At 43.5% G+C, this 27,060-nt stretch overlaps 1 protein-coding gene across 4 annotated transcripts in view; it reads right to left on the bottom strand.

Moving 5' to 3' along the window:
• The window catches only part of LOC129698580 (collagen alpha-3(VI) chain-like), a 163,360-nt gene that overhangs the window by 7,160 nt on the left and 129,140 nt on the right, over positions 1–27,060 (bottom strand). For 3 of the 4 annotated variants that reach the window (XM_055637671.1, XM_055637673.1, XM_055637674.1), the window contains 8 exons: positions 23,477–23,564; positions 21,595–22,284; positions 16,021–16,120; positions 15,893–15,930; positions 11,567–11,821; positions 10,716–10,790; positions 4,025–4,195; positions 3,837–3,884 (listed from right to left, as the gene is read on the bottom strand). In XM_055637671.1, coding sequence (XP_055493646.1) covers positions 3,837–3,884; positions 4,025–4,195; positions 10,716–10,790; positions 11,567–11,821; positions 15,893–15,930; positions 16,021–16,120; positions 21,595–22,284; positions 23,477–23,564 — 1,465 coding nt within the window. The remainder of the gene's footprint in view (positions 1–3,836; positions 3,885–4,024; positions 4,196–10,715; positions 10,791–11,566; positions 11,822–15,892; positions 15,931–16,020; positions 16,121–21,594; positions 22,285–23,476; positions 23,565–27,060) is intronic. The other variant, XM_055637672.1, reaches the window with a different exon arrangement.

Genomic DNA, 27,060 nt, shown 5'->3' with positions numbered 1-27,060 from the left:
GGTTCTGGACTCCCCCATCATTGGGAACATTTTTCCTGCATCTAACTTGTCCAGTCTTATTATAATTGTATACATTTCTATAAGAGCTTCCTCCTCATCCTTCTAAATTCCAGTGAGTACAAGCCCAGGCTTTCCAACCAGTCCAGCCATCCCGGGGAATAACCTCGTGAACCTACGCTGCACTGCCTCAATAGCAAGGATGTCCTTCCTCAAATTAGGAGACCAAAACTGCACACAATGCTCATCAGTCTGAAGAAGGGTTTCGGGCCGAAACGTTGCCTATTTCCTTCACTCCATAGATACTGCTGCACCCGCTGAGTTTCTCCAGCACTTTTGTCTACCTTCCAGATGTAATGTTGTTAGGTTTTGAGTTTGGCTAGTTACTGCTTTTTTGTACAACTAAGTCTCTTTCTAAATCACTTTGCAAGGCAGTTCGGACCAACCATCAGCTGGATCTTGAGTATGTAAAGGCCAGATTTTGTAAACATCGCATATTTCCTTCTCTAAGGGTCTTCAGTGAAGTAAACATTTATTTTTAAATAATAATAATCTAAGAATCTCATAGTTTGTGCTATTGATGGCAACCTTTCCTCTGCAGATTTTATAATACAATAAATTAAATTTAAATGTTATAGTTTCCAATGGGATCCATTAAATGTTGTCCCAGAAACACAATTGATTATTAATCCATCTTCATTAGCAGAAGATAGGCACAAAATGCTGGAGTAATGCCCCTGTCCCACTTAGGAAACCTGAACGGAAATCTTTGGAGACTTTGCGCCCCACCCAAGGTTTCCGTGCGGTTCCCGGAGGTTGCAGGTGGTTGCCGGAGGTTGCAGGTAGTGGAAGCAGGTAGGGAGACTGACAAAAACCTCCGGGAACCGCACGGAAACCTTGGGTTGGACGCAAAGTCTCCAGAGGTTTCCGTTCAGGTGTCCTAAGTGGGACAGGGACTTAACTCAGCGGGACAGGCAGCATCTCTGCATAGAAGGAACGGGTGATGTTTTGGATCAAAATCCTTCTTCAAGGTTTCAAGGTCAGTTTATTGTCAAGTACCAATTAAGGTACAGTGAAATTCAAATTAGTTCATTAGAAGAATGTCATTGTACCCTTTTGCTCCCAGTCTATGCAATTTGTTTATGTGTAATATGAAGGGTCTCGACCCGAAACGTCACCTCTTCCTTCACTCCAGAGAGGCTGCCTGACCCACTGAGTTACTCCAGCATTTGTGTCCATCTTTTATGCAATTTGTTCCTTGATAACCAAAGACTCTGCTCACGATTTGCTTTCATAATTAATTATAAAATAAAACCAAGAACACCTTCTGGAAATGAAACAATATTTGTCTGTCATTCATGAGGACAGACTGCTAGTGCATCCATTATACTGGTGTCCATGGACAGGGACCCTTGCACCATCACACACTGTCTCACTTTAGTTAGTTTAGTTCAGTGTAGTTTATTGCTAGGTACAGTGAAAAGCCTTTGTTGCACGCTATCCAGTCAGCAAAAAGACAATACATGATTACAATCCATCTATTTACAGCATATAGATATATGATAAGTGAATGATGTTTAGTGCAGATTAGAGGCAGGAGATGGTATGACATCTTGGAGGACAAAACCAAAATAACGAGAAGACACTAAAGGGGCTGTCCCACTGCGGCAACATAATTGGTGAGTTTAGAACAGTTTGAAAAAATGTAATGTTAAAGACCTCCTTCGACGATGTAAACGACTTCCTTTGATCTCCTTCGACTATGTTGAAGACTATCTACGACTACCTTCGACTACCCTCGATTACCTACGACTAACATGCCGACCTACCACGACTTACTTCGACTAAATCTGCGAGTAAAAAAAGTATCGATTTTTTCCATGGCAACCTTTTTTTACTCGCGGGCATTTTTCAGCCTAGCTGAGGCCTCGAGTACGCGGGGACTACTCTCGAGCATGAAGGAGAGTTACAGAGACCTCCTAGGACCTCGTGTCGACCATGCTGCGTGTATGAGTCGATGGAACACTTTCTAAACCCGCCGATTGGGTCGCCGCAGTGGGACAGCCCCTTAACGACAGCATTCCTAGGCTTGCTTTACCAATTGGTTAGATAGTACAATAATATATTACGATAGACTGAATGGGTTTGGTCTCAGCTTTGCTTTTAGTATGTAGTAGGTAAGATCACAGGACAGTGAAAACTACGATTCATGATGCCAATTACATTCACAAACTACTTGCCCAACTATGATTCTGACTACGGGTGCTGTCTGCACAGAGTTTGGACGTTTTCCCCGTGACCTGCATGGGTTTTCTCTGGGTTCTCCGGTTTCCTCCCACACTCCAAAGACTTGGAGTTTTGTAGGTTAATTGGCTTGGTATAATTGTAAATTGTCCCTAGTGCGCGTAGGATAGTGTTAGTGTGCGGGGATCGCTGGCGGGCTGACGGGGCCGTTCCCGCACTGTATCCCTAAACAAAGACGAAACATTCTGTTCTCCCCTCTCACTTAGCCTCAGAGTTTGAAGCCAATGTTTATCTTGAAACGTTCACTTCCACCATCTGTAAAATCAACCTGCATATTTGTCATAACACAATCCTGCAATCCATTGCATGAAGAGAGGAGGAACTATGCGATTAAATGACATTAAAAAATTGCTATGCCTTCATAGCAATTCCAGATAAAAAAATCTATCAACGCAGTAAATTTGAGCATTTCATAGTTTACTTCATGTGGTAAACTTTGCCCTACATTCTATCTGACAGAAAATTTGCAGTCTTATCATTAATTTCCATTAAATAATCCCCTAGGCACTTATTGTAAACTGTTCTAGGCCAGTTAAAATATTTTAAAATATGCATCACGGTAACTTAAGAATGATCCCCCATCTGACCACAAAGGGCAGCGTTGAGTTTGTCAACTAATAGTTTTCTCTTTTACCAAATGGAGTATAGAAGTTGGGAGGTCATGTTGCAGTTGTGTAAAACGCTGGTGAGGCTGCATTGAGGGTACTGTGTTCAGTTCTGGGCACCGTGTTATAGGAAAGATGTTGTCAAGCTGGAATGGGTACGAAGAAGATTTACGAGGATGTTGCCAGGACTGGAGGGTCTGAGCTATAGGCAGAGGTTGAGTAGGTTGGGTCTCTATTCCTTGGAGCGCAGGAGGATGAGGGTTGAGCATATAGTGGTGTATAAGGTCATGAGAGGAATAGATCAGGTAGATGCACAGAGTCTCTTGCCCAGAGTAGGTGAAACGAGGACCAGAGGATATAGGTTTAAGGTGAAGGGAGAATGATTTAATTTGAATCCGAGGGGTACCGTTTTCACGTAAAGTGGGTGTATGGAACAAGCTGCCAGAGGAGGTAGTTGAGGCTGGGACTATCCCAACATTTATGAAGCAGTTAGGCAGGTACATGGATAGGACAGGTTTGGAGGGATATGGACCAAATGCTGGCAGGTGAGACCAGTGTAGCTGGGACATGTTGGCCAGTGTGGGCAAGTTGGGTCGCAGGGCCTGTTTCCACACCATATCACTCTGACTCTATGTTCCATTATCTTTCTGACCCAGCTTCTAGCTTCTAGCTTCATCTCCCTGGCAGACTGAATCGATTTCATTGTCCTATCTGGGACACATGACAATGAACTCTCTTGACTTGAGGTCCTTTCTCCAGGTAGGCGTTCCTCCTTGATTACTCCTCATGCCCACCCCTTCAAATAAAACCTCACCCCACAATCGCCACCTTTTCCATTGCATCTTGAGGACAGCTGTGCACTGAAAAGATAGTTCCGTTTACATTCCTTCGGATAGCTATGAATTCGACTTAAGATTTATGCATATTTACCTGACAAAAGTCCTTCAGGTTCAGGCACTGATATGCTTGCTTCTGGCACTGTGGGCAGAAATGACAGAGGGGCTTTTGTTTTTAACGTTTTAACTCCAGTTAATTTTTATACTCTAATAACTGCAAGGATATTTTTTTTTAAAACAGCAGTCAGAGCAAGATTATCTCTCCTTGGCTCTATTACTTACATGATTTCATGCATTCTGCATTGCACTCAGCTTCTGTGTGAAACCTATTACCATTACCATCACAGCCGCCATACCAAAATTGAGTGCAGATGTTGTTTTTGCTGTCAAAGAACCACTTTGCACTATAATCTGAACACTGTGATCCAGCATCAAAATCCAGCATGCACCGATCTGTTAAATATACAAAACAAGTGAGTCGTTAACAAACGATTCCTTGGACTCTATTCCTTGGAGCACAGGAGCATGAGGGGTGATCTTGTAGAGATATACAAAATCATGAGAGGAAAAGATCGGGTAGAGTCTCTAGGGCAATGGAGAAACATAGGACATACAGTAGGTTTAAGATGAGGGGGGAAAAAAGTTTTAATAGGAACCTGAGGGGTAACTGTTTTTACACAAAGGGTGGATTGTGCAAGGAACGGGCTACAGGAGAAAGTACTGTAGTTGAGGGAGGTAATATAGGCGAAGTTTAAGAAACGTTTAGACAGGTACATGGATAGGAGAGTTTTAGATGGATTTGGACCAAATGCAGGCAGGTGGGACATGTTGGCCATTGTGGGCAAATTGGGCCGATGGACCAGTTTCCATGCTGTATGACTCTGTGACCCGAAAAGGCCTCATCTCCTGGCTAGCATAATCAAAGATCCAAAGCAGCAATTCGTGGCAGTGTGGACCAGTGTGGATATCATTGCCAACATAGGGAGATCTGTTAAAAAACAGGAAATGAAAGATGGAATAAATTTGCACACATTATATTTCTTGTGCAAGCAGCTTCCAAGTTGGCCTTGACATATGTTGGATGTTATGGCAGAATACAAAACCGATTCAAATGGAAATTTTGTATACACAGGTCATAAAATGTTGTCACGGGAATGCTAAATAGAATATAGGACATAGAACGGTACAGCACTAGATCAGGCCCTTTGGTCCACAATGTGCTGAATATGATTTCAAGATGAACTAATCTCTTCTGCCTTCTCATGATCCATATCTCTCCAATAGACAATAGACAATAGGTGCAGTAGTAGGCCATTCGGCCCTTCAATCCAGCACCGCCATTCAATGTGATCATGGCTGATCAGCCCCAATCAGTACCCCATTCCTGCCCTCTCTCCATATCCCCTGACTCCGCTATCTTTAAGATCTAGCTATCTAGTTCTCTCTTGAAATTATCCAGAGAACCGGCCCTCACCGCCTTCTGAGACAGAGAATTCCTCAGACTCACAACTCTGTGAGAAAAGGTATTTCCTCGTCTCCGTTGTAAATGGATTACCCCTTATTCTTAAACTGTGACCCCTGGTTCTGGACTCCCCCAACATCGGGAACATGCTGCATATCTTGCAGAGTGCTCATCTAAAAGGCTCTTAATGCCACTTTCATGTCTGCCGCTACCACCACTGCTAGTCGTACATTCCAGGCACCCACCTCCCTCTGTATAAAAAACATGCCATGCACTGCATTGGGGAATGGGTTGCATTGGAGGACCAGGCCTCCCGTGGGGGCTATGGGTGAGTGGTGGAATATTGCGTTGAGGGACCAGGCTTCCCGTATAACAGGGACCCAACAGGTCCCACTTGGTCTAGTCTCCTATAAACGTTGCCCCTCTCATCTTAAACGTATGCCCTCTAACCTTTGACACTTCTACCTTGGGAAAAAAATAAGATCAGACTGTCTACCCTATCTATGCCTCTCATCATTGTATTTACTCCCATCTGGTCTGTATAAGGCACTTGTAAGGTCATAGTTGGAGTGTTTTGTCACCCTGCTCTTGGAAAGATATCATTAAGATGGAAAGAGTGCAGAGTAGATTGATGAGGATGTTGCCAGGACGTGAGTTGCCAGGCTAGGACTCTATGCCTTGGAGCGTAGAAGGATGAGAGGTAACCTTATAGAAGTGCATAAGATCACGAGGGGAATGGCTAGGGTAGATGAACAGAATCTTTTACCCAGAGTAGGCGAATCAAGAACTAGAGGTCATATGTTTAGTTGAGGGGGGAAAGATTTAATTGGAATCTGAGGGGCAACTTTTTCACACGGAGGGTGGTGGGTATATGGAATGAGCTGCCAGAGGAGGTAGTTGAGGCAGAAACTATAACAATATTTGAAAGGCATTTTATATATTCAAGTTTTTGGCCAAAGGGCATGGTTCCATGATCTATGACTGTTCAATCTCCAGCTTTCCAAAGAAAGCAATCTAAGTTTGACCAACCTCTATAGCTAATGCCTCCAATCCATGACAATTCCAGTAAAGCTGCAACCTTTCCAAAACCTACATATTATTCCTGTAATGGGTGATCAGTACAGCACACAATACTCCCAATGTGGCCTTACTGCTTTATAGAGCTGCATCATAGCTTTCTGACTCTTAGAAAGCCAATGCCAACCGATTCAGGCAAACATATCAATCGCCTTCTTTATTCCCCTATCTACTTGTGTTGCCACTTTCAGAGAGCTATGACCTGGAGCCCAAGATCCCTCTGCACATCAATGCTGTTAAGAGTCTTGCCATCAACTGCATACTCTCCCCTTCCAAAGAGCAACACCCCACACTTGCCTGGTATAAACTCCATCTGCCCATTTAATTCGTTGAACTATATCTCCATGTATAATTTGGCAGCCTTCATCACAGTTGGCAACTTCAGAGCTCCTACCAACCAACCCATCTACATTGACATCCAAGCCAATTATATACATCACAAACTACAAAAGTCTCACCGCAGATCCCTGCAGAATTCCTCTGGTTAGTATTCCCTGTAGCCAGTATGACCACCTTTCACCACAACCCTCAGTCTTCTATGAGCCAGCCACTTCTGAACCCAAATGAATAAGTCACTGAAAATCCTGTGCACCTAAGTCTTCTGTGTAGGATGGAACTGCAGATGCTGATTTGAACCGAAGATGGACACAAAATGCTGGAGTAGCTCAGCGGGCCAGGGAGCATCTCTGCATAGAAGGAACTAGTGGCCTTTTGGGTCGATTCTGAAGAAGGGTCTCAACCCGAATTGTCACCCATTCCTTCTATCCGGAGATGCTGCCTGGCCCTGAGAGTTACTCCAGCATTTTGTGTCTACCTTAATCTTCTGCATCAGCCCACTATGGGGGACTTTATCAAATGCCTTACTACAATCCATGTTGACACATCCACCACATTTAATCACCTTCATCATATCCTCAAAAACTTGATCAAATTAGTCGGACATGATAACCATGTATAAAACCATGATGACTATCCATAATTAGCCCATTCCCTTCCAAAAGGAAGTTACTCCTATCCCGAAGAATCCTCTCCAATACCTTCCCTCCGTGAGGCTTACTGGCCTATACTTTCTTGGACCATCTCTACCTCCATTCTTAAACATAGTAATCATATTGTCTACCCTCCAGATCTTTGGGACATCGCCAATGGCTCGAGAAGATGTAAAGATCCCGTCATGGCCCATGCAATCTCCTCTCTTGCCTCTCTTAATAACCTGGTTAGATCCCATCAACACCTTAGGATTTATCATTCTTCATGATCTTCCAGAATCCCAACTCTACCTCCACTTTGATCACAGACTGTCCTTGCATATAAATATTCACAACACTTATCTCACTGACCTTCTCCATTTCCTTCTCCATGTTCAACACAGATGCAAAGTATTTGTTTTGCATCTCGCCTAACAAGTACAAATCATCCCCTTTATTTCACAAATAGTGAAAGGCTTGGATAGAGTGGATGTGGAGAGGATGTTTCCATTAGTGGGGGAATCTAGGAGCAGCGGTCATAGCCTCAGGATTAAAGGATACGTTCCTTTAGGAAGGAGATGAGGAGGAATTTCTTTAGTCAGAGGGTGGTGAATCTGTGGAACACCTTGGCACAGAAGGCCGTGGAGGCCAAGTCAATGGTTATTTTTAAGGCAAAGATAGATAGATTCTTCATTAGTACAGGTGCCAGGGGTTATGGGGAGAAGGCAGGAGAATGGGGTTAGGAGGGAGAGATAGATCAGCCATGATTGAATGTTGTAGTAGACTTGATGGGCCAAATGGCCTAATTCTGCTATCACATGGCCTCTTATTTTTAATTTATGTATGAAAAGCCTTGGAATTAAAAAAAATCTGATTCACCAAAAAACATTGTGGCATTTTTTTTGTCCCTTCTAACCACAGGGAGTATGATTAGAAGGAACACTCCTTTCAAAGGAGTATTTTCCTTACAAAAATAAGGAACTTTTCGAAATAAATTAGAAATGTTTAATTGAATACTTTGCTACTTGCTTTATGTTCTTCAAAGGCCCTGATTGCTTTTCAACTTCCTAAACCTTATATACACGTCCTTTTTTTTCTTTTTGACTAAACATGCAACCTCTTTGTAGGAATGAACTGCAGATGCTGGTTTGAACTGAAGATAGGCAGGATATGCTGGAGTAAGTCAGCGAGACCGGCAGCACCTCTTTCATCAGACAAGGTTTCCTTGCTTTGCCATCTAATCTCTCCATCGTACTGGAACACAGTGGCCTTGATCCCTGAACAGCTAGCTTTTAAATTATCCCATATGTCACATACAGACTACCAATAGCAAAGGATCCCAATCTGCTCTCCTTAGCTCCTGCCTAATAACGTTGTCATCGGCCTTACTCCAATTTAGTATCTTACATAGACAACAGATGATAGGTGCAGGAGTAGGCCATTCGGCCCTTCGAGCCAGCACCGCCATTCAATGTGATCATGGCTGATCATCCACAATCAGTACACCGTTCCTGCCTTCTCCCCATATCCTCTGACTCCGCTATCTTTAAGTGCCCTATCTAGCTCTCTCTTGAAAGTAGACAAAGAACCGGCCTCCACTGCCCTCTGAGGCAGAGAATTCCACAGACGCACAAGTGTTTGTGAGAAAAAGTGTTTCCTCGTCTCCGTTGTAATTTTTCTTAGTTTCCATGGAACATCATTTCTCAATATTGCGTGCAACTTTGTTTTCCATTTTATTTCCCAAAATCCAAGTCTCAAGCCCACTTGACTCCACTAGACTCTACAAGACTGGTCTTTGCCATTCTTGTGTTCTTCACAACTTTGGCATTTGCTATTGTGCAATGAACCGGATTTGATTAGAGACTTAAGGTACAGGACTCATAAAGAGGTGGTGGCTGTAATATGTTAAAGTTCAACCTGTAACTTGTGAGGGAGAATATGAAATCGGATGTGTCGGTATTACTATTGAGCAAAGGTGGCTGGAGAGACATGAGGAAGGAGCTGGCTAAAGCTGATTGGAAAGGGACCCAAGCAAAATCATGGTGGAACAGCCATGCCAGGAATTTGTGGGAACAATTCGGAAGACGCAGGTTTTATTCATTCCAAAATATTCTCATGGAAAAAGAAGGTGACTGTGGCTGACAAGGAAAATCAAAGATAGCATGAAACTAAAAGAGAAGGCATATAACATTGGGGGGAGCTGGAGGATTCGGAAGCTCTTAAAAAAACACAACAGAACATAACAAAAAATGCATTACAGGGTGAAAAGATGCAACATGAAAGTAAGCTAGCTAATAATATGAAAGAGGATAGCAAAAGTTTGTTCAGAGATATAAAGAGTAAGCAAGTGGACTGCTGGAAAATGATGCTGGAAAATTGTGCAGCTAAATCCTCCGTCAATCATGGTTAGCCATCAATGTGCCAAATGCAGTTCTCTTCCTTCTAGAGGTGTCCTTTATGCATTCTCTCTTAAATATCAATTTCCAAGGCCTTGCACAAATTTATCACAATTAAAATAAACAGCCTTGCACATCATTCACAATTATTCGAATTTTCAACCCAGCCCCACTCTTATCCAATAATGAATGATATGCCATTAATACATATAGCCTGTGATAGAGGACTCTCACTATATCTCTCACCTAAATTACACTGAACTTATATGACACTCTTTGTCATAAGGTCATAAGGAATAGGAGCAGAATTAGGCCATTCGACCCATCAAGTTTACTCCGCCATTCAATAATGGCTGTTTTATCTCTCCCTCCTAACCCCATTCTCCTGCCTTGTCCCCATAACCGCTGACACCTGTACTAATCAAAAATCTATCTATCTTTGCCTTAAAAATATCCACTGACTTGGCCTCCCAGCCTTCTGTGGTAAATAGTTCCACAGACTCACCACCCTCTGACTGAAGGAAATTTATTTGAATCTCCTTCCTAATAGAAAATCCTTTAATTCTGAGGCTATGACCTCTGGTCCTAGACTCTCCCATTAGTGGAAACATCCTCTCCACATCCACTCTATCCAAGCCTTTCACTATTATGTATGTTTCAATGAGGTCCCCCCTCATTCTTCTAAACTCCAGCGAGTACAGGCCCGGTATCGACAAACACTCATCATCGATTAACCTACTCATTTCTGGGAACATTCTTGTAAACCTACTCTGGACCCTCTCCAGTGCCAGCACGTCCTTCCTCAGATATGGTGCCCAAAATTGCTACATTATTTCAAATGCGACCTTACCAGCGCATTATCGAGTCTCAAAATTACAACCCTGTTTTTGTATACAAGCCCTCTTGAAATAAATGCTAGCATTGAGTTTGCTTTCTTCACTACCGATTCGACTTGTAGATTAACTTTTTGGGAATCCTGCACCAACACTCCCAAGTAACTTTGCACCTGTGATTTCTGGATTCTCTCCCCATTTAGAATGGAGCTCCGTTCATCATTCATGAATAGTTACCTGTTTCGGGATTCTCAATTGGCTCCATAATGACTTGTGTTGTTACGCCTCCGGTAATGGCTTCCGATGATTTTTCTAAAGTTAGAAGAACAAAACATACAGGTTTTGCACCAAAAACAATATCTCGTATCAAAAGTAAGTTCTGCATTTATTAGGGGAATATAATCTTAAATCCATCAGTTCCTTTCTCCTGATATATATTAATTATTCTACATTGACGGCAATGTGGTGCTAACCTTTGCTGAGCTCAATATACCTGGCATTGCAGCATGCATATTCTTGCCGTTCGGAGTATTGGTTGGAGGGAAATTGCTCTTTTTTGTGCCAGATCAAAGGTTTTGTCCAAATCTAATCCACGGTGAATATCAGAACACGGTCAACTGTTCAAATTTTGGAAAAGTCCCAGATTTTTTTCCGCAGGACCAGCATTGTGGGGGATTTGGTATGCACCTATTTCCAGTTACACAGAGTTTTGAGGTGTTTGTCAGAAGTAGCACAACCACAGCATTTATGAGGCCCTGTGGTGCAATGTTTGGGGGGGGGGGAGGGGGAGGGGGGGGGGGGGGGGTGGTGTCAGCAGTAAATTCAAAAGCCATTTTGAAAAGCAAATAGGGCGGGGGACTGGAAGGAGGAATAGTTGGGGCTGAGAGAATAATGTTGATTAAGCCTCGAAGTAACCAGGATGGGCTTACAGTATTGTCATATGAATGATTTGCTATTCCTCAAAGAGATGGTTTAAAGGAAAAATTTCACTGCATCTTATCCAATTCTGCGCATAGCCTGTAATGGCTGTGAAATATCCCCCTCCCATTGCAGGTCAAGCTTACTTGTTGTAAATAAGTGGAACTTACTTGTTGTAAATAATCCACTGTAAATAGACTTTGCTCTGGACTCGGAGAATCCTATCACAGTAATCCTGTATTGCTCTCCGGTTTCCAAATCCTTGATAACAATTTCAGGATCACTGACGTTCAGTTTTGCAACCAGGAGGCTCTGGCTCACTTCGACCACAGTAACTTCATAACTATCTCTGTGTTGAGCTTCAGCCTGAGAAAAACGTAGGACAATACTGTCTTCTGTAACACTGGAGGCAAATAATTCCATTCCTGTTGCAACAAAAATAGAGAGACAGAAATTACAATTCGGAAGCCAATCTCTTGTGGGGAACATGACCCCGCTGATACCAACAATACAAAGGCATTGTGCAAAAAAAGAGACTTGGCCTCTTCAGACCATTTGCTGAACAACTTGGATCCCACTCAGAGAGCCACTGTGGTATACAGCGTAGAAACCGGCCTTTTGGCCCAACTCATCCATGGCGAACAAGTCACCTAAAGGGACTGTCCCACTTGGGTGACCTAATCCGCGAGTTCTGGCGAGTGTGCCCTCGGCTCATACTCGCAGCATGGTCGCCATGAGGTCTTCGTAACCCTCATATCATGCTCGAGAGTGGTCTCCACAAACTCGAGACCTCAGCTCGGTCTTGTCAATATGTTAAAAAATGCCCGCGAGTAAAAATAGGTTGCCATGGAAAAAATCAATACTTTTTTTACTCGTAGGTTTAGTCGTAGTAGGTCGTAATAGGTCAGCATGTTAGTCATAGGTAATCGAGGGTAGTCAAAGGTAGCCGAAGATATCTTCATCTTAGTCGAAGGGAGGTCGAAGGGAGGTTGAAGGAGATCAAAGGAGGTCGTCTTCACGCTCCACTATTTGGTGTTTAGTTTTCCCAAAGTTAGTCATAGCTAATCGAAGCTAGTCTTCAACATAGCCGAATACCTCCTTCGACCTCCTTCAACTAAGACCCCAACTGTTGTCGTACCATAGACCTTGCCATAGGCTTTGCTTTTCCAAATATAGACTGCAACTGAGGAAATTATTATTTGGAAAATGTTTGCACCAACAATAAACCATGTAGGCTATTGAACATTCACTTGCATTTGGAATTCCTTCAACCAATTCAAGCTTTAGGTGTGAGCTCCAACCTCTTGGTACAAGGTTTCCATGCTCATTTCATATTTTGCTCATTTCATATTGGCATACCTCTTTGACTCATTCACCCTCACTTCCATCCAATCTGTCTTCTGCTTACAACAGAGAGATGGATTGGAATGGTATGGGACATGTGTTGAAATACCCTTGGTGAGAGAAGTGGTTGATGACATTGACTGTGAGAACATATCATTTTGATTCAAACAATAATGGTAAGAAAAGACATGTTTAAGATTCTGCAGACTCTGTACATTTGAAATCTTTGGGCCATTTTCCTATGTCCACTAGTATGAAATAGACACAAACCAGGGTTGCCACATTTTTTGTCAATAACAGTTCCACAATTAGTACTGGAGTTTTTATTTTACTGCTAAATGCATGGGTAATTCTGCTGAATGTTGTGCATATCTATCCTCTCACCTCCCTATAAATAAGCAATTCTCTTTGGTTCAAGGAAGGTGGTTTGCTTGAGGTTTTAAGAGTTTAGGAACAGCTTTTAGTGCTCAATTAATCTACAGTTGCACAAATAAAGGCAAGCCGCTAAACGTGGAGAGATAAGCATCCAGATTTCGTCCTCTGGTCTTTGAGTTGGAATGTTGGACCAGTAGTCTAGATATTATTAACTATGAAACTTGTGGGAGGAGGGATATAGACAATAGATAATAGGGGCAGGAGTGGGCCATTCGGCCCTTTGTGCCAGCACCGCCATTCAATGTGATCATGGCTGATCATCCCCAATTATTACCCCGTTCCCGTCTTCTCCCCATATCTCCTGACTCCACTATCTTTAAGAGGTCTATCTAGCTCTCTCTTGAAAGACATTGGGGGGTGGGGGGAGGAGGGGAGTTGGTAGGTGGAGGGATTCAAAAGGGGGGTTGGTAGGTGGATGCAAAAGGTTCTGGATGACCATGCAAGTTGACGCTTTTTAGCAAACCTGATCAATATTCTATGATCACTATTGAATTCTTGTATTTAGAGCAGTCAAGAAAAAATGCAATTAATAAAACAGAAAATGCCAGAATCCAGTAGACAGGTTGGAGAAAGAAACAGAGTTATAATTCAAAGGTAGACAAAAATGCTGGAGAAACTCAGCGGGTGAGGCAGCATCTATGGAGTGACGGAAATAGGCGACGTTTCGGGTCAAGAGCCTTTCAAGTTGGCGGCCTTTCATCCAAGGAAGCAAGTAGGCATATTTTCACTTCTTGGTGGGCATTCCTGGATAATGATAATTGTCAATAGTCATTGAGAAGCAAAACATATCTGATGGAAGGTCAGATCTTGACTTTCTCAGATGGACAATTTGGATCTGGGGTGGCTTACTTTGGTATTGCAGAACCTCACAATGATCTCTGTCCAACAAGGGTGCCCAGTACATCTGGACCAAGCTCAGTGTGCCAATATATTCAGGAAGGGAGAAATAAAAACATGCAGTTCATGTTTAAAATAGTTCAAATTATTGTGTTTATAAAGTAAATGCAAAAAGGACTGGATGAGAAGGATGGGATCTCATTGAAACATATAAGATTGTTAAGGGTTTGGACATTTTAGAGGCAGGAAACATGTTCCCGATGTTGGGGAAGTCCAGAACCAGGGGCCACAGTTTAAGAATAATAGCCCTGTCCCACTGCACGAGGCCATTCAAGAATTCTCCCGAGTTTGCCCTGATTTGAACTCGGAGATTTACGGTAATGGCCGCTCGTAGGTACTCGGGGCTCTCATGGACATTTTTCAACATGTTGAAAAATCTTACCGAGTCTTCCCGAGCTTACCGCGTTTCCCGAGTACCTGCCGTTAGCGTTACGAGCCGCTAAAAGACGTCCCCGAGCTCCGACGTACCCGCTACGTACATTCTACGTGCTTCCACGAGTTTTTTTTTTTTTAAACTCGGGAGAGCTCTTGGAATGAACTCGTACAGTGTGACAGGACTTTTAGGATTCAGCCATTTAGAACGGAGAAGAGGAAACACTTTTTCTCACAGAGCGGTGAGTCTGTGGAATTCTCTGCCTCAGAGGGTGGTGGAGGCAGGTTCTCTGGATGCTTTCAAGAGAGAGCTAGATTGTCTATTGTCTATTGCCTTCCATTCCGAGCTACATATGTATTGATACAGATATTAACTAAATTTAGAGAAATATATAAAATCAGGTTTCTTAGTTATTTGTGACTTGAATGATGGATCAAAGGTTGCAGTGAAGGCTAAAGGGAACACTGTGGGACTTAAAACCTATATTGGTGAAGTAACTCAGAGGTCAGGCAGCATCTCTGGAGAAAAGTAATATGTGATGTTTCGGGTTGAAACCCCATTCCTTCTCTCCAGGGATGCTGTCTGTCCCGCTGAGTTACTCCAGCTTTTTGTGTCTATCTTCGGTTTAAACCAGCATCTGCAGTTCCTTCCTGCACACTGAGGGAATTAAATTCAGCCAGAACAACTGAGAGAGTTGCTAAGGTTTATTTTTTAAATGTTGATAGAAGAAGCTGGGCTGTCCACAGGTGATCAGGAGATCTGATCTTATTGAGAAGTGAAAGAGGCTCAATGGGACCTGTAGACTCGCCTGTCTTCTGCCTCCTGTGTACTTTTGAAATCCTGTAACGTGACCATGTAGGAAACATGCAGGTAGCTTGTCGTTTTCGTTAATGGACCAAAGAGTCTCAAATGTGTAGGAAGGAACTGCAGATGCTGGTTTAAACCAAAGATAGACACAACAAAAACTGTAGTAACTCAGGCAGTATCTCTGGAGAGAAGGACTGGGTGACATACACAATTATTAAGCGATTGGACAAGCTAGATGCAGGAAACATGTTCCCCATGTTGGGGAAGTCCGGAACCAGGGGTCACAGTGTAAGAATAAGGGGTAGGCCATTTAGAACTGAGATGAGGAAAAACTTTTTCACCCAGAGAGTTGTGAGTTTGTGCAATTTTCTGCCTCAGAAGGCAGTGGAGGTCGATTCACTGGATGCTTTCAGGAGAGAGTTAGAAAGAACTCTTCAGGCTAGAAGAATGAAGGAATATGGGGAAAAGGCAGGAACTGGGTACTGATTGTGAATGATAAGCCATGATCACATTGAATGGCGGTGCTTGCTCGAAGGGCCGAATGGCCTACTCCTGCACCTATTATTTATATTTCTATGTTTCTATGACTTTTCAGGTCAAGACCCTTCTTCAGTCTCAAATAACAGCGGCAATAACTTACCCATAAGTTTCTCTGCAGCCATCGAAACGTCCGCCGTGCTAGACACATAAAAGAAGGGAAAAGCATGAATCTTGCTGAAATGGTTTTAAATGCAGGTTGTAAAGAGTTCTTCGATTGTGTCTACTTACACCTGTTGGTCAGCATTCCCAAACATCTCACTTGGCTGGTCACTTTGGAGCGACCCACATCGCTTCTGCAGCTCCTGGGACAAGTGGAATGCATCCTCAGCTGGAAGGAAAGATCATCTATTTTCAGGTGCTTAAGTATTGGTAATAGGACATCAACCTTACCAATTCTTCCACTGAATTTGTATCGAAACATGCATGGAACCAAAGTGACAACAATAATCTAATGGTTCCATTTCTGACCTCTGCTACATTATCTAATCTCAAACAGATGGGTTGGAGCCCACTGCAGTGGGCGTTAGTACTCAAAGATATTTTCCAAACTTAACAAGCACAGAGGGATCCTTCCAGAAAACTTCAAACATTGCTCAAAAACAAAGCTGGAAGCATTGTGTGGAGCTTGTCACGGTCAACTAGCACAAAGCCTAGGTTGAAACATGGTCTAAAGGCCTGTCCCACTTAGGCAATTTTATCGGCGACTACAGGCGACTAGGCTGTTGCCACATGGTCGCGGGGTGACGCCTGTATGGTCATGAGTCGTGAGTCGTCTCCTCAAGCCGTCTAAAGAAACGTGATGTTTTTTTGGTCGCTGCTGGATTTTGAAATGTTCAAAACCTTTCGGTGACTGTGGGCTTGACACAGCGTGACGTAGCTTGTCTTCTCCTATGGTAGCCGCTGTCGTAGATTGTCACCCGGTGACGTTGGTTGTCGCCGGGTGCTGACCTCGGTGAATTCCATTGGCGACTACACAAACGTCAACCGGCGACAGGTGCCGGCGACTGAATTGTCTTCAGTTGTCGCCGACAGGGGGGTTGCTTGTTGTAGCTTGTCGCGGGTGGATGTAGGTTGCCGTAGGTTGTCGCCTGTGTGGCCGTTGGTTGTCGTAGGTGTGATCGTTCTAAGACCCGACGATTGGGTCACTGGTTGGCGGCAGCTTGCCGTCGACTAGGTGGTAGGTTGTTATTGTCATTGCCGTAAGGGAGGGGGCTCCAGTCGCCATTTTTTGGGCGACCTATCTACGACTGTGTACAGTCAAGAGTCAAGAGTCAAGAGTCAATTTAATTGTCATTTGGACCCCTGGAGGGCACTAAACGAAATGCCGTTTTTCTGCAGCCATACATTACACACAAATAGACCCACACACAACTTAATTAAATTTTACAAAAAAATCAATCACATAGCTGAGATGGAAGGCCAAAAAAAAACTTATCTCTCCACTGCACCCTCCCCCCCCCGATGTCAGAGTCAAAGTCAAAGCCCCCGGCTGGCGATGGCGATTGTCCCGCGGCCATTAAAGCCACGCCGGGTGGTGCGAGGTCCACACCGGGTCTTGATGTTGGAGCCCCCGGTGTGCGCTCGCAAATCAATAGGGGCCATTCCAGCCGCGCCGGGCATGAAAATGCCCCGCTCCAGGAGCTTTTCAACCCCGCAACTTGAGCGGGAGAAGTCGCCGTTGGTGAGCAAATTAAAATTATTCTCCCTCCTTTAGCCGCGGGGATAAATTGCAGACTTCCACAAACCCGTCGTTGGAGCCTCCGATCTTTGTAAGCATTGCAGCTATGGCAGCAGCAGTCGTAGCAGCAGCAGCAGCGGTGACCACCGCTCCACCCGCTCCGCACTTCGGCCAGCTCCGCGACGGCACGGTGAGTCGACACCTGAGTCCCATGCTTCTTCCTGTTGGAGGCCGCTCCTCATTGCGGCCTTGTCGCCGACTGGGACCCGACTTGTTGTAGGTCGGGTCACCAGTGCACGGAGAGTTTCAAAAGTTGATCCCCCTAAGTCCCGACGACCCCACCACGCCCCCCCCACACACACCCCAACATAAAATAACAAAGGTGGTACATAAAAACACAGACAAAAATTGCCGTAAAACGCGGACAGGCTGCCAGGCCGCTGCTTTTGAGCCGCGCCGCCTACCGATTTTAGGGTTGAGCAGTCGCCAGCAGTCGCCGAAAAATATCGCCTAAGTGGGACAGGCCCTTAACTGTTTGGGCACGGTATGAATAGAGAATATCAATCTCCCAAAGAGAACCACACTTCAACACATTGCAGCATCCCTGAGAGTAATAGGAAAAGCGCAAGAGTGGTGGGATGGAAATGGACCTGTGGGAAATTGGAGGGATATGTGCCAAACACGGGCAGCGTATGACTATCTCTCTATGGAGAAAATAAACAAGTATGCAAAATAACACAAAGCTTTTGGTTTGAAATGGAACTACACCCATTAACTGTGCAAACAGCTACAACAATGTTTGTGTTTGTGTTCTATTCCTTTACAAAACGCTCTCACAGTCAACGTTATAGTGAAATGAGCTCTTGTACAATAATTCAATTATCATAGGCTGTTCTGTTAAAAGAGCAATGAGTTTATAATTTCAGCAAAGGCATTGTCATTCTAATTACATTTATGTTTTATCATTGTATTCAATACCCCATGGTGGCTCCCAAGGGTCGGGTCATTCCACTATCGAACCCCTCGGCATGTGAATGGACTAGTCTGGGGGCAGCCCTTAGCTACAGGGATAAAGGGCAGGGGTTTAGGTGCAATTTTTCTCTTGCAGACCAGGCCGGACAAGAGAACAACACCTAATAAAAGTCCTCCCGAAGTACCTGGCTCCTCGCCTTCATTTCGGGCTTGTCGCCGCGCCACATTGGTGACCCCGACGTGATAAGCCCGAAATGAAGGCGGGGAGCCAGGTATTTCGGGAGGACTTTTAATAGGTGTTGTTCCCAGCCTCGGCCGTGAGGTTGCCCTCCTTCACGGCTCCCTCCACCTGTCCCTCCACCTGTGCCTTCGCTGACCCCCAAGGGTCGGGCCATTCCACTATCGAAACCTTCATTTCGGGCGTATCGCCGCGCCACAATCTGATGTACCCTATGTTTATTCTGAGAAAAGCTCAAATTGCTTAATATTATTGCAGTCTAACATGAGATATGCCTACCAGTTTGGAGATGGGGGATTGCAATTAGTCTAGTTGCAGATCACTTGCAAAAGAGTAACTCAAGCCACTAAATCAGTGGTTCCCAACCTGCCATGCCCCACCTAATCACCTCTAAAATCCTGATGCCCCCCCCCCCCCCCATGTGGTGATATATAATTCTTATCATTTAAAAAGTGAACTCCGTTTCAGCTGAAGAAGCTTAAAACGTCAATACCTTGGTTGTAATAACTACACAATAAAGACCTTTTTTACCCCCAAAAAATTATTTACTCAAAATAACATCTGAAACATAAACTACATATGTTTACCTGATGGAAAATCCTAGAAAATAAAAATCGAAAATTTGGACCCAGACCTCAATTGCCCCCCTTAAAAATCAAATCGCCCCACGTTGGGAACCACTGCACTAAATAGTGAAGATTGATATTGCTTATTTTCAAGCACTGGCACCACACAGCAAGGGTTAACATGAAATATTTAAACATGTGTTTTTTTTTCAGGATTATATGCAGCAAAATGTTGACGACAGGAAATAGTCATGAAGAACATTTTGACAGAGTAGAGAATCAGAAATAAAAATAATTCTTGATAAATTACCCAGGCTGCAGTTAGTGTGAAAAGTGGGATGATTTAATGGACACCACTGATGAAACTAGATAACAGTAATCCAGGTACATCATTCATTCTATCTGTCACCACAGTTTCCTGCTGAGATAACTAGTGTTGGGCTCTAAGATAACTTAGCCACGTTGCCATCCAAAGGCAGCAGAGGATTATTTACTTTCTCAATTCGGGCATGATATTGCGTGTTAACAATACATCCTAAATGTACTGGAATTAGTTCAAAAGGTTCCCTCGAATGTTATCAACTGGATAACTGGGCGGCAGCAGGAAAGTTGCTGCCTCACAGCGCCCGAGACCCGGGTTCAATCCTGACTACGGGTGTTTGTCTGTACGGAGTTTGTACGTTCTCCCCGTGGGTTTTCTCTAAGATCTTCGGTTTCCTCACACACTCAAAAGACGTACAGGCCTGTAGGTTGACTGGTAGACAATTGGTAAATTGTCCCTAATGTGTGTAGGTGTCTGTGTTAATGTGCGGGGATCGCTGGGCGGAGCGGACTCGGTGGGCCAAAGGGCCTGTTTCCGTGCTGTATCTCTAAACTAACCTAAACTGCACTGATACAATACTTTGTTGGCTCACCCAACATGGCTCAGCACAGGAACAGGTCCTTTGTACAATAATAAGAGTGGCTCATTGGAGCTGGAGTTGAACTGGTGATCTGGGAATCTTAGACGATGGCAATGTGATACCAAACTGGTAGTTAATTCTAAACTCACAAAGACCCAAGGCGAAATATATTATTGTCTCCATTTCATAATTGAAATATTTGATTGCAAAATCAAGAATAAGAACGGGCAGTGGACCTGGAGGGGTGAGACCCGCTGAGTCGGTTCCTGCTCGTTCCCCGAAGACCAGAGGCCAGGAGGATGGAGTCGGCGATGACAGATGTGACCAGCGAGGAGTGAGGCGGGCAGGAGGAGAGGGTACCGGGGGTCTGACCTACAAGGCTGCAGAGGCACCCCCCGGGAACAAGTGGCAGTCGGGCGAGGGGAGGGATGTTGGTTTGCAGGTTGCCCCGAACATCCAAGAAAGGTGATGATGGCTGGAGGCTTGCCTGGATCAGGCACCGCTTGTGCAAACTAAGGTGTGGAGTGGATTTTGAAATTGGCGCCTCTTGCATGCGGGGTTAGTAGACATTCTGTACAATTTGCTTATCGGGGATGTGCTTAGGTATGGCAATGCTCTACCTAACTGTTTGAAAGAAAATAATTTGACCATGCATTTGCACTTTGCACAATGAAAGCACCATCTGCTCTTCATCTGAATTGTAGTGTAGGGTGGCAAACGATATTGAGAGCCAGACTGCATGGAAATTGATCCTTTGACCCCGAGGCCTACAGGCAGTCAAAATGACCCGTTCCCAATCATCAAATTAATTTTCCGCAGATTCTATCATTCGTCAACAAACTATTGAGCAATTTACAGTCGCCAATTAACTTAACAACACACACATTTTTGAGATATGGGAGGAAATCAGAGGAGCTGAAGGGAACCCACAAGATAATGTGCAAGTCCACATTGACAGCACACAACATTAGAACTGAACCTGGGTCTTATTTTTCATTCACCTGTACTGTGGTGAATATTATTGAGTGAAGTTTATTCCAAGATGGATGATAGGGAGTTGTGAATAAATTGTTGTGAGGAATTTTCAGGGAACTTTGTGTTCCACCGGACAAGTGGCACATTGGTAGAGTTGCTGCCTTACAGCGGCAGTAGACCCGGGTTCAATCCTGACTACGGGTGCTGTCTGTATGGAGTTTGTACATTCTCTCCGTGACTACATGGGTTTTCTCAGAGATTTTCTATATTCTCTCGCATTCGAAAGACGTACAGATTTGTAGGCTAATTGGCTTGGTAAAAGCTTAAATGTCCCTAGTGTGTGTCGGATGGTGTTAATGTGCGGGGATCGCTGGTCGGTGAGGACTCGGTGGGCCGAAGGGCCTGTTTCCGCGCTGTATCTCTAAACTAAACTAAACAAGCAGTGAACGTGAGGGAGTGACTGCAACTTACCTCTGATGTACTTCGGGAGCTGGCGTGCAAACCTCAACAAATCTTCGCTGTGGAGTTCTGAGATCTCGTTAATTGACTTGAAGTACACATCTTGAGGCTCACTTGCCAGGTTCATGAGATCCTGCCCATTCAGCTTCTTAAACATCTTGACTATAACAACGAAGAAGCCTTTGCATTTGGCGTCCACTACGACCGTCTCCAGTTGCTCCTTCTCAGCCTCTGAAAGATCTCCCGTGGTCATGAGAGCAATAAGTTTGAATTGCCTTGGCTGGGGTGCCTTCTCAAAAATATTTTTGACGGTCCATTCAACAGCATGAGCTGTTGCTCTTGTCCCTTCCAGCTGTGTCATCTTGTTCTGGATGTACTCTCCAATATCTTGGCTGGAACGGTGGTCAGTGAGAGAGAACTCAGTTTTCACTCGATTGAGGCTATCATTCGTTTGAGAATCATACAATGCTTGCTGGACCACGGCTACCCTAGCCTGATGGTTGGAGGTTGCAGGGTCTTTGCTGATCACCAACTGGTCTGCCACATAAGTAATGTATCTCTTGATCTCCACAAACTGGGTTGGATTGATAGTTGCTGAGCTGTCTAAGATGAATGCAATATCCAAGTCGATATCAGTGGGTGCCACTGACCTCTTATTTCGGAAGAGTTTACTGTCACAAGCTGTGTTGACTTCACAAAAATCTATACAGAAAGAAAAATATAATTATTGTTACATTTATTATGTAGTATATTTTATACAATAAACAATTAGATACAATGTGGAAACAGGCCCTCTAGCACAACTTGCCCACACTGGCGAACAATGTCCCAGCTACACTAGTCCCACCTGCCTGCGCTTGGTCCATATCCCTCAAAACCTGTCTTATCCATGTACCTGTCTAACTGTTTCTTAAACGTTGGGATAGTCCCTGCCTCAACTACCTCCTCTGGCAGATTGTTCCATACACCCACCACCCTTTATGTGAAAACGTTACTCCGCAGATTCCTATTAAATATTTTCCCCTTCATCTGGAACCTATGTCCTCTGGCTATATTATATTATAATATTTTATATTATTATTATATTATATATTATAATGCATTAAACTCCCACATTTTAATTATTTATCACCTATGAAGATTGAATGTGAATTCCAAATATTAGTTTGCGCAATAGATTTTAAATTAACAAACACAATAGTGATCATGGAGGCAGGGTATGATGATTGTTATATTGGTGAATATGAAATACTATGCATCCCCATAATATATTTCACACATAATGTACCATTCGACTATGAGTCGGAAGGAAGTGCAGATGTTGGTTTAAACCGAAGATAGACACAAAATGCTGGAGGAACTCAGCGGGACAGGCAACAGTATTGGAGAGAAGCAATGGATGACGTTTTGGGTCGAGACTCTTCTTCAGACTGAGAGTCGGGAGTGAGGGGAACAGGAAATATAGATAGAGATATAGAGAGGTACAGAACAAACAAATGAAAGGTCATATGTTCTATAATATCTCTACATCTACATTTATATCTCTAGTTTCCCTTTCCCTTCACCCCCAGTCTGAAGAAAGGTCTTGACCTGAAAAGTCACCCATTCCTTCTCTCCAGAGATGCTGCCTGTTCAACTATGTGTTATGATTTCCAGCCTTGACCTCGGTGCCGAGTGATGCATTCTCCCAAGATCGTCACCCTTAACAAATGAGCATTTCTTCAGTAGCCCTGGAATTCCCTCTACACGAGCCAAACATTTCATCAGGAATGGGGGAACCATTGAAATGGAAAAATATCTGGGTGGTATATTTCACCACGATCTGATGAAATTGCAGTGAAACACCAAACATTTCAAACAAGAATCAGAAAGGATAGTAAGAATGAGTACATACCTAAACATATGTGGCATGCCATCACCTTGCTGAGTGTATCGTTGTCATTACGGAAAACAAAGGCTTGTGAAATCCCGGCATCGTTTTTCTGGCAAAAGATAGAAATGAGAAAGAACAGTCAACTGACAAGATCACCCCTCTTCTCACAACATGAACATTCATGAAGCAAAACAAATCCTGATCACCAGATACTATCAATTCAAACAGCCTCATCTCATTACCAGTGTGTCTAAACACTCTCCTAACAGACATCATCCTTTAACACTATGAGCCAAAAAGTATCTCATTAACTCAGTCAGATCATTTAATTTCTGCTTCCAAATATATATGCATTTTGGAGGATGTGGATGAAAAGTAACTGAGGTTATTGCAAAGTGGTTACGGAAAGTTAATCTCTGGATGTCTGGTGCGTGGACTTGAAGCTATGAATCTTCTTCTGCTGATGAAGAGTGAAAATGCTCAAAGCCGTGAAATTAGTTTAGTTTAGAGATATTGCACGGAAACATGACATTCGGCCCACTGAGGCCACGCTGACCAGCGATCCCTGCACACCAACACTATCCCACACACACAAGGGACAATTGTTTACCAAAGCCAATCAACCTACAAACCTGTACTATTTGGAATGTGGGAGGAAACCGGAATACCCAGAGAAAACCCACACAGGTCACTGGGAGAACATATAAACTCCGTACACACAGCATCCATCGCCAGGATCGTGGTCAGGACATGTATGCTCCACCATACCCACCCTGACTAATGAAGTTTATTGTTAAGACTAACTTAATAGTCCGAACATCTAACAGATGTTAACAAACACGTGATCCTGTAATGTGTGAGTCTTGGTAGCCTGCCAAACTAACGTTCTAACATTGAAGGCAAATAGGGACCCGATCAGATTATCAGCGGTTTTAGTTTTAAATTCTTAAATCTGAAAAATGGCACAAAGGGAAGCCTTCACCTAAGTTACATTCAATTTAAAAGAAAATCTAACAGAGATGATACTGAACAATCAGTGCAATAGAAAAAAGTGACCTGTCGTGATCTGAGAAGAAGAATCTCAAGTGGTAAGAATATTGATGTAGAATATGATGTGGGGAATAAAGAAAATTAATCATTAAGAGTGGTATCTCTCTGCTCTCTCCCCGAATTCTGTAATTTGTTGTAAACTGGTCATTTGTCTGTAAACTTGTTTTAAATGTAAGGTGTAAATGTAGAGGTAGTGGAACCAACGAGAGAGCAGGCTATTTTAGACTGGGTATTGAGTAATGAGGAAGGGTTAGTTAGCAGTCTTGTTGTATGTGCCCCTTTGGGCAAGAGTGACCATAATATGGTTGAGTTCTTCATTAGGATGGAGAGTGACATTGTTAATTCAGAAACAATGGTTCTGAACTTAAAGAAAGGTAACTTTGAGGGTATGAGACGTGTATTGGCCAAGATTGACTGGCAATTAATTCTAAAAGGGTTGACGGTGGATATGCAATGGAAGACATTTAAAGACTGCATGGATGAACTACAAAAATTGTTCATCCCAGTTTGGCAAAATAATAAATCAGGGAAGGTAGTACATCCGTGGATAACAAGGGAAATCAGGCATAGTATCAAAGCGAAGGATGATGCGTACAAATTAGCCAGAAAAAGCAGCATACCGGAGGACTGGGAGAAATTCAGAGACCAGCAGAGGAGGACAAAGGGCTTAATTAGGAAAGGAAAAATAGATTATGAAAGAAAACTGGCAGGGAACATAAAAACTGACTGCAAAAGGTTTTATAGATATGTGAAAAGAAAGTGATTAGTTAAAACAAATGTAGGTCCCTTGCAGTCAGAAACGGGTGAGTTGATCATGGGGAACAAGGATATGGCGGACAAATTGAATAACTACTTTGGTTCCGTCTTCACTAAGGAAGACATAAATAATCTGCCGGAAATAGCAGGGGATTGAGGGTCAAAGGAGTTGGAGGAATTGAGTGAAATCCAGGTTATCCGGGAAGTGGTGTTGGGTAAATTGAATGGATTAAAGGCCGATAAATCCCCAGGGCCAGACAGGCTGCATCCCAGAGTACTTAAGGAAGTAGCTCCAGAAATAGTGGATGCATTAGTAATAATCTTTCAAAACTCTTTAGATTCTGGAGTAGTTCCTGAGGATTGGCGGGTAGCAAACGTAACCCCACTTTTTAAGAAGGGAGGGAGAGAGAAAACGGGGATTACAGGCCAGTTAGTCTAACATCGGTAGTGGGGAAACTGCTAGAGTCAGTTATTAAAGATGGGATAGCAGCACATTTGGAAAGTGGTGAAATCATTGGACAAAGTCAGCATGGATTTATGAAAGGTAAATCATGTCTGACGAATCTTATAGAATTTTTCGAGGATGTAACTAGTAGTGTGGATAGGGGAGAACCAGTGGATGTGGTGTATCTGGACTTCCAGAAGGCTTTCGACAAGGTCCCGCATAAGAGATTAGTATGCAAACTTAAAGCACACGGCATTGGGGGTTCAGTATTGATGTGGATAGAGAACTGGCTGGCAAACAGGAAGAAAGGAGAGGGAGTAAACTGGTCCTTTTCACAATGGCAGGCAGTGACTAGTGGGGTACCGCAAGGCTCAGTGCTGGGACCCCAGCTATTTACAATATATATTAATGATCTGGATGAGGGAATTGAAGGCAATATCTCCAAGTTTGCGGATGACACGAAGGGGGGGGGCAGTGTTAGCTGTGAGGAGGATGCAAGGAGACTGCAAGGTGAGTTGGATAGGCTGGGTGAGTGGGCAAATGTTTGGCAGATGCAGTATAATGTGGATAAGTGTGAGGTTATGCATTTTGGTGGCAAAAACAGGAAAGCAGACTATTATCTAAATGGTGGCCGACTAGGAAAAGGGGAGATGCAGCGAGACCTGGGTGTCATGGTACACCAGTCATTGAAAGTAGGCATGCAGGTGCAGCAGGCAGTGAAGAATGCGAATGGTATGTTAGCTTTCATAGCAAAAGGATTTGAGTATAGGAGCAGGGAGGTTCTACTGCAGTTGTACAGGGTCTTGGTGAGACCACACCAGGGGATCTTATAGAAACTTACAAAATTCTTAAGAGGTTGGACAGGCTAGATGCAGGAAGATTGTTCCCGATGTTAGGGAAGTCCAGGACAAGGGGTCACAGCTTAAGGATAAGGGGGGAATCCTTTAAAACCGAGATGAGAAGAACTTTTTTCACACAGAGAGTGGTGAATCTCTGGAACTCTCTGCCGCAGAGAGTAGTTGAGGCCAGTTCATTGGCTATATTCAAGAGGGAGTTAGATGTGGCCCTTGTGGCTAAGGGGATCAGAGGGTATGGAGAGAAGGCAGGTACGGGATACTGAGTTGGATGATCAGCCATGATCATATTGACTGGCAGTGCAGGCTCCGACTCCTGCACCTAATTTGTATGTTTCAATGTTTCTATGTGTCCTTCAGAGTCCTGAAAGGCACCCATAAATAAAATGCATTATTATTATTATTATTATTACTATTATTAGTATTACTATTATTAGTACTACTATTATTATTACTATTATTATTACTATTATTATTACTATTATTATTATTATAATTAT

This window comes from Leucoraja erinacea, chromosome 7 (assembly GCF_028641065.1).
Source record: "Leucoraja erinacea ecotype New England chromosome 7, Leri_hhj_1, whole genome shotgun sequence".
Lineage (NCBI taxonomy): Eukaryota > Metazoa > Chordata > Chondrichthyes > Rajiformes > Rajidae > Leucoraja > Leucoraja erinaceus.
The sequence above is the reverse complement of the archived record's forward strand: the minus strand, read 5'-3'. Positions and strand labels throughout refer to the sequence as shown.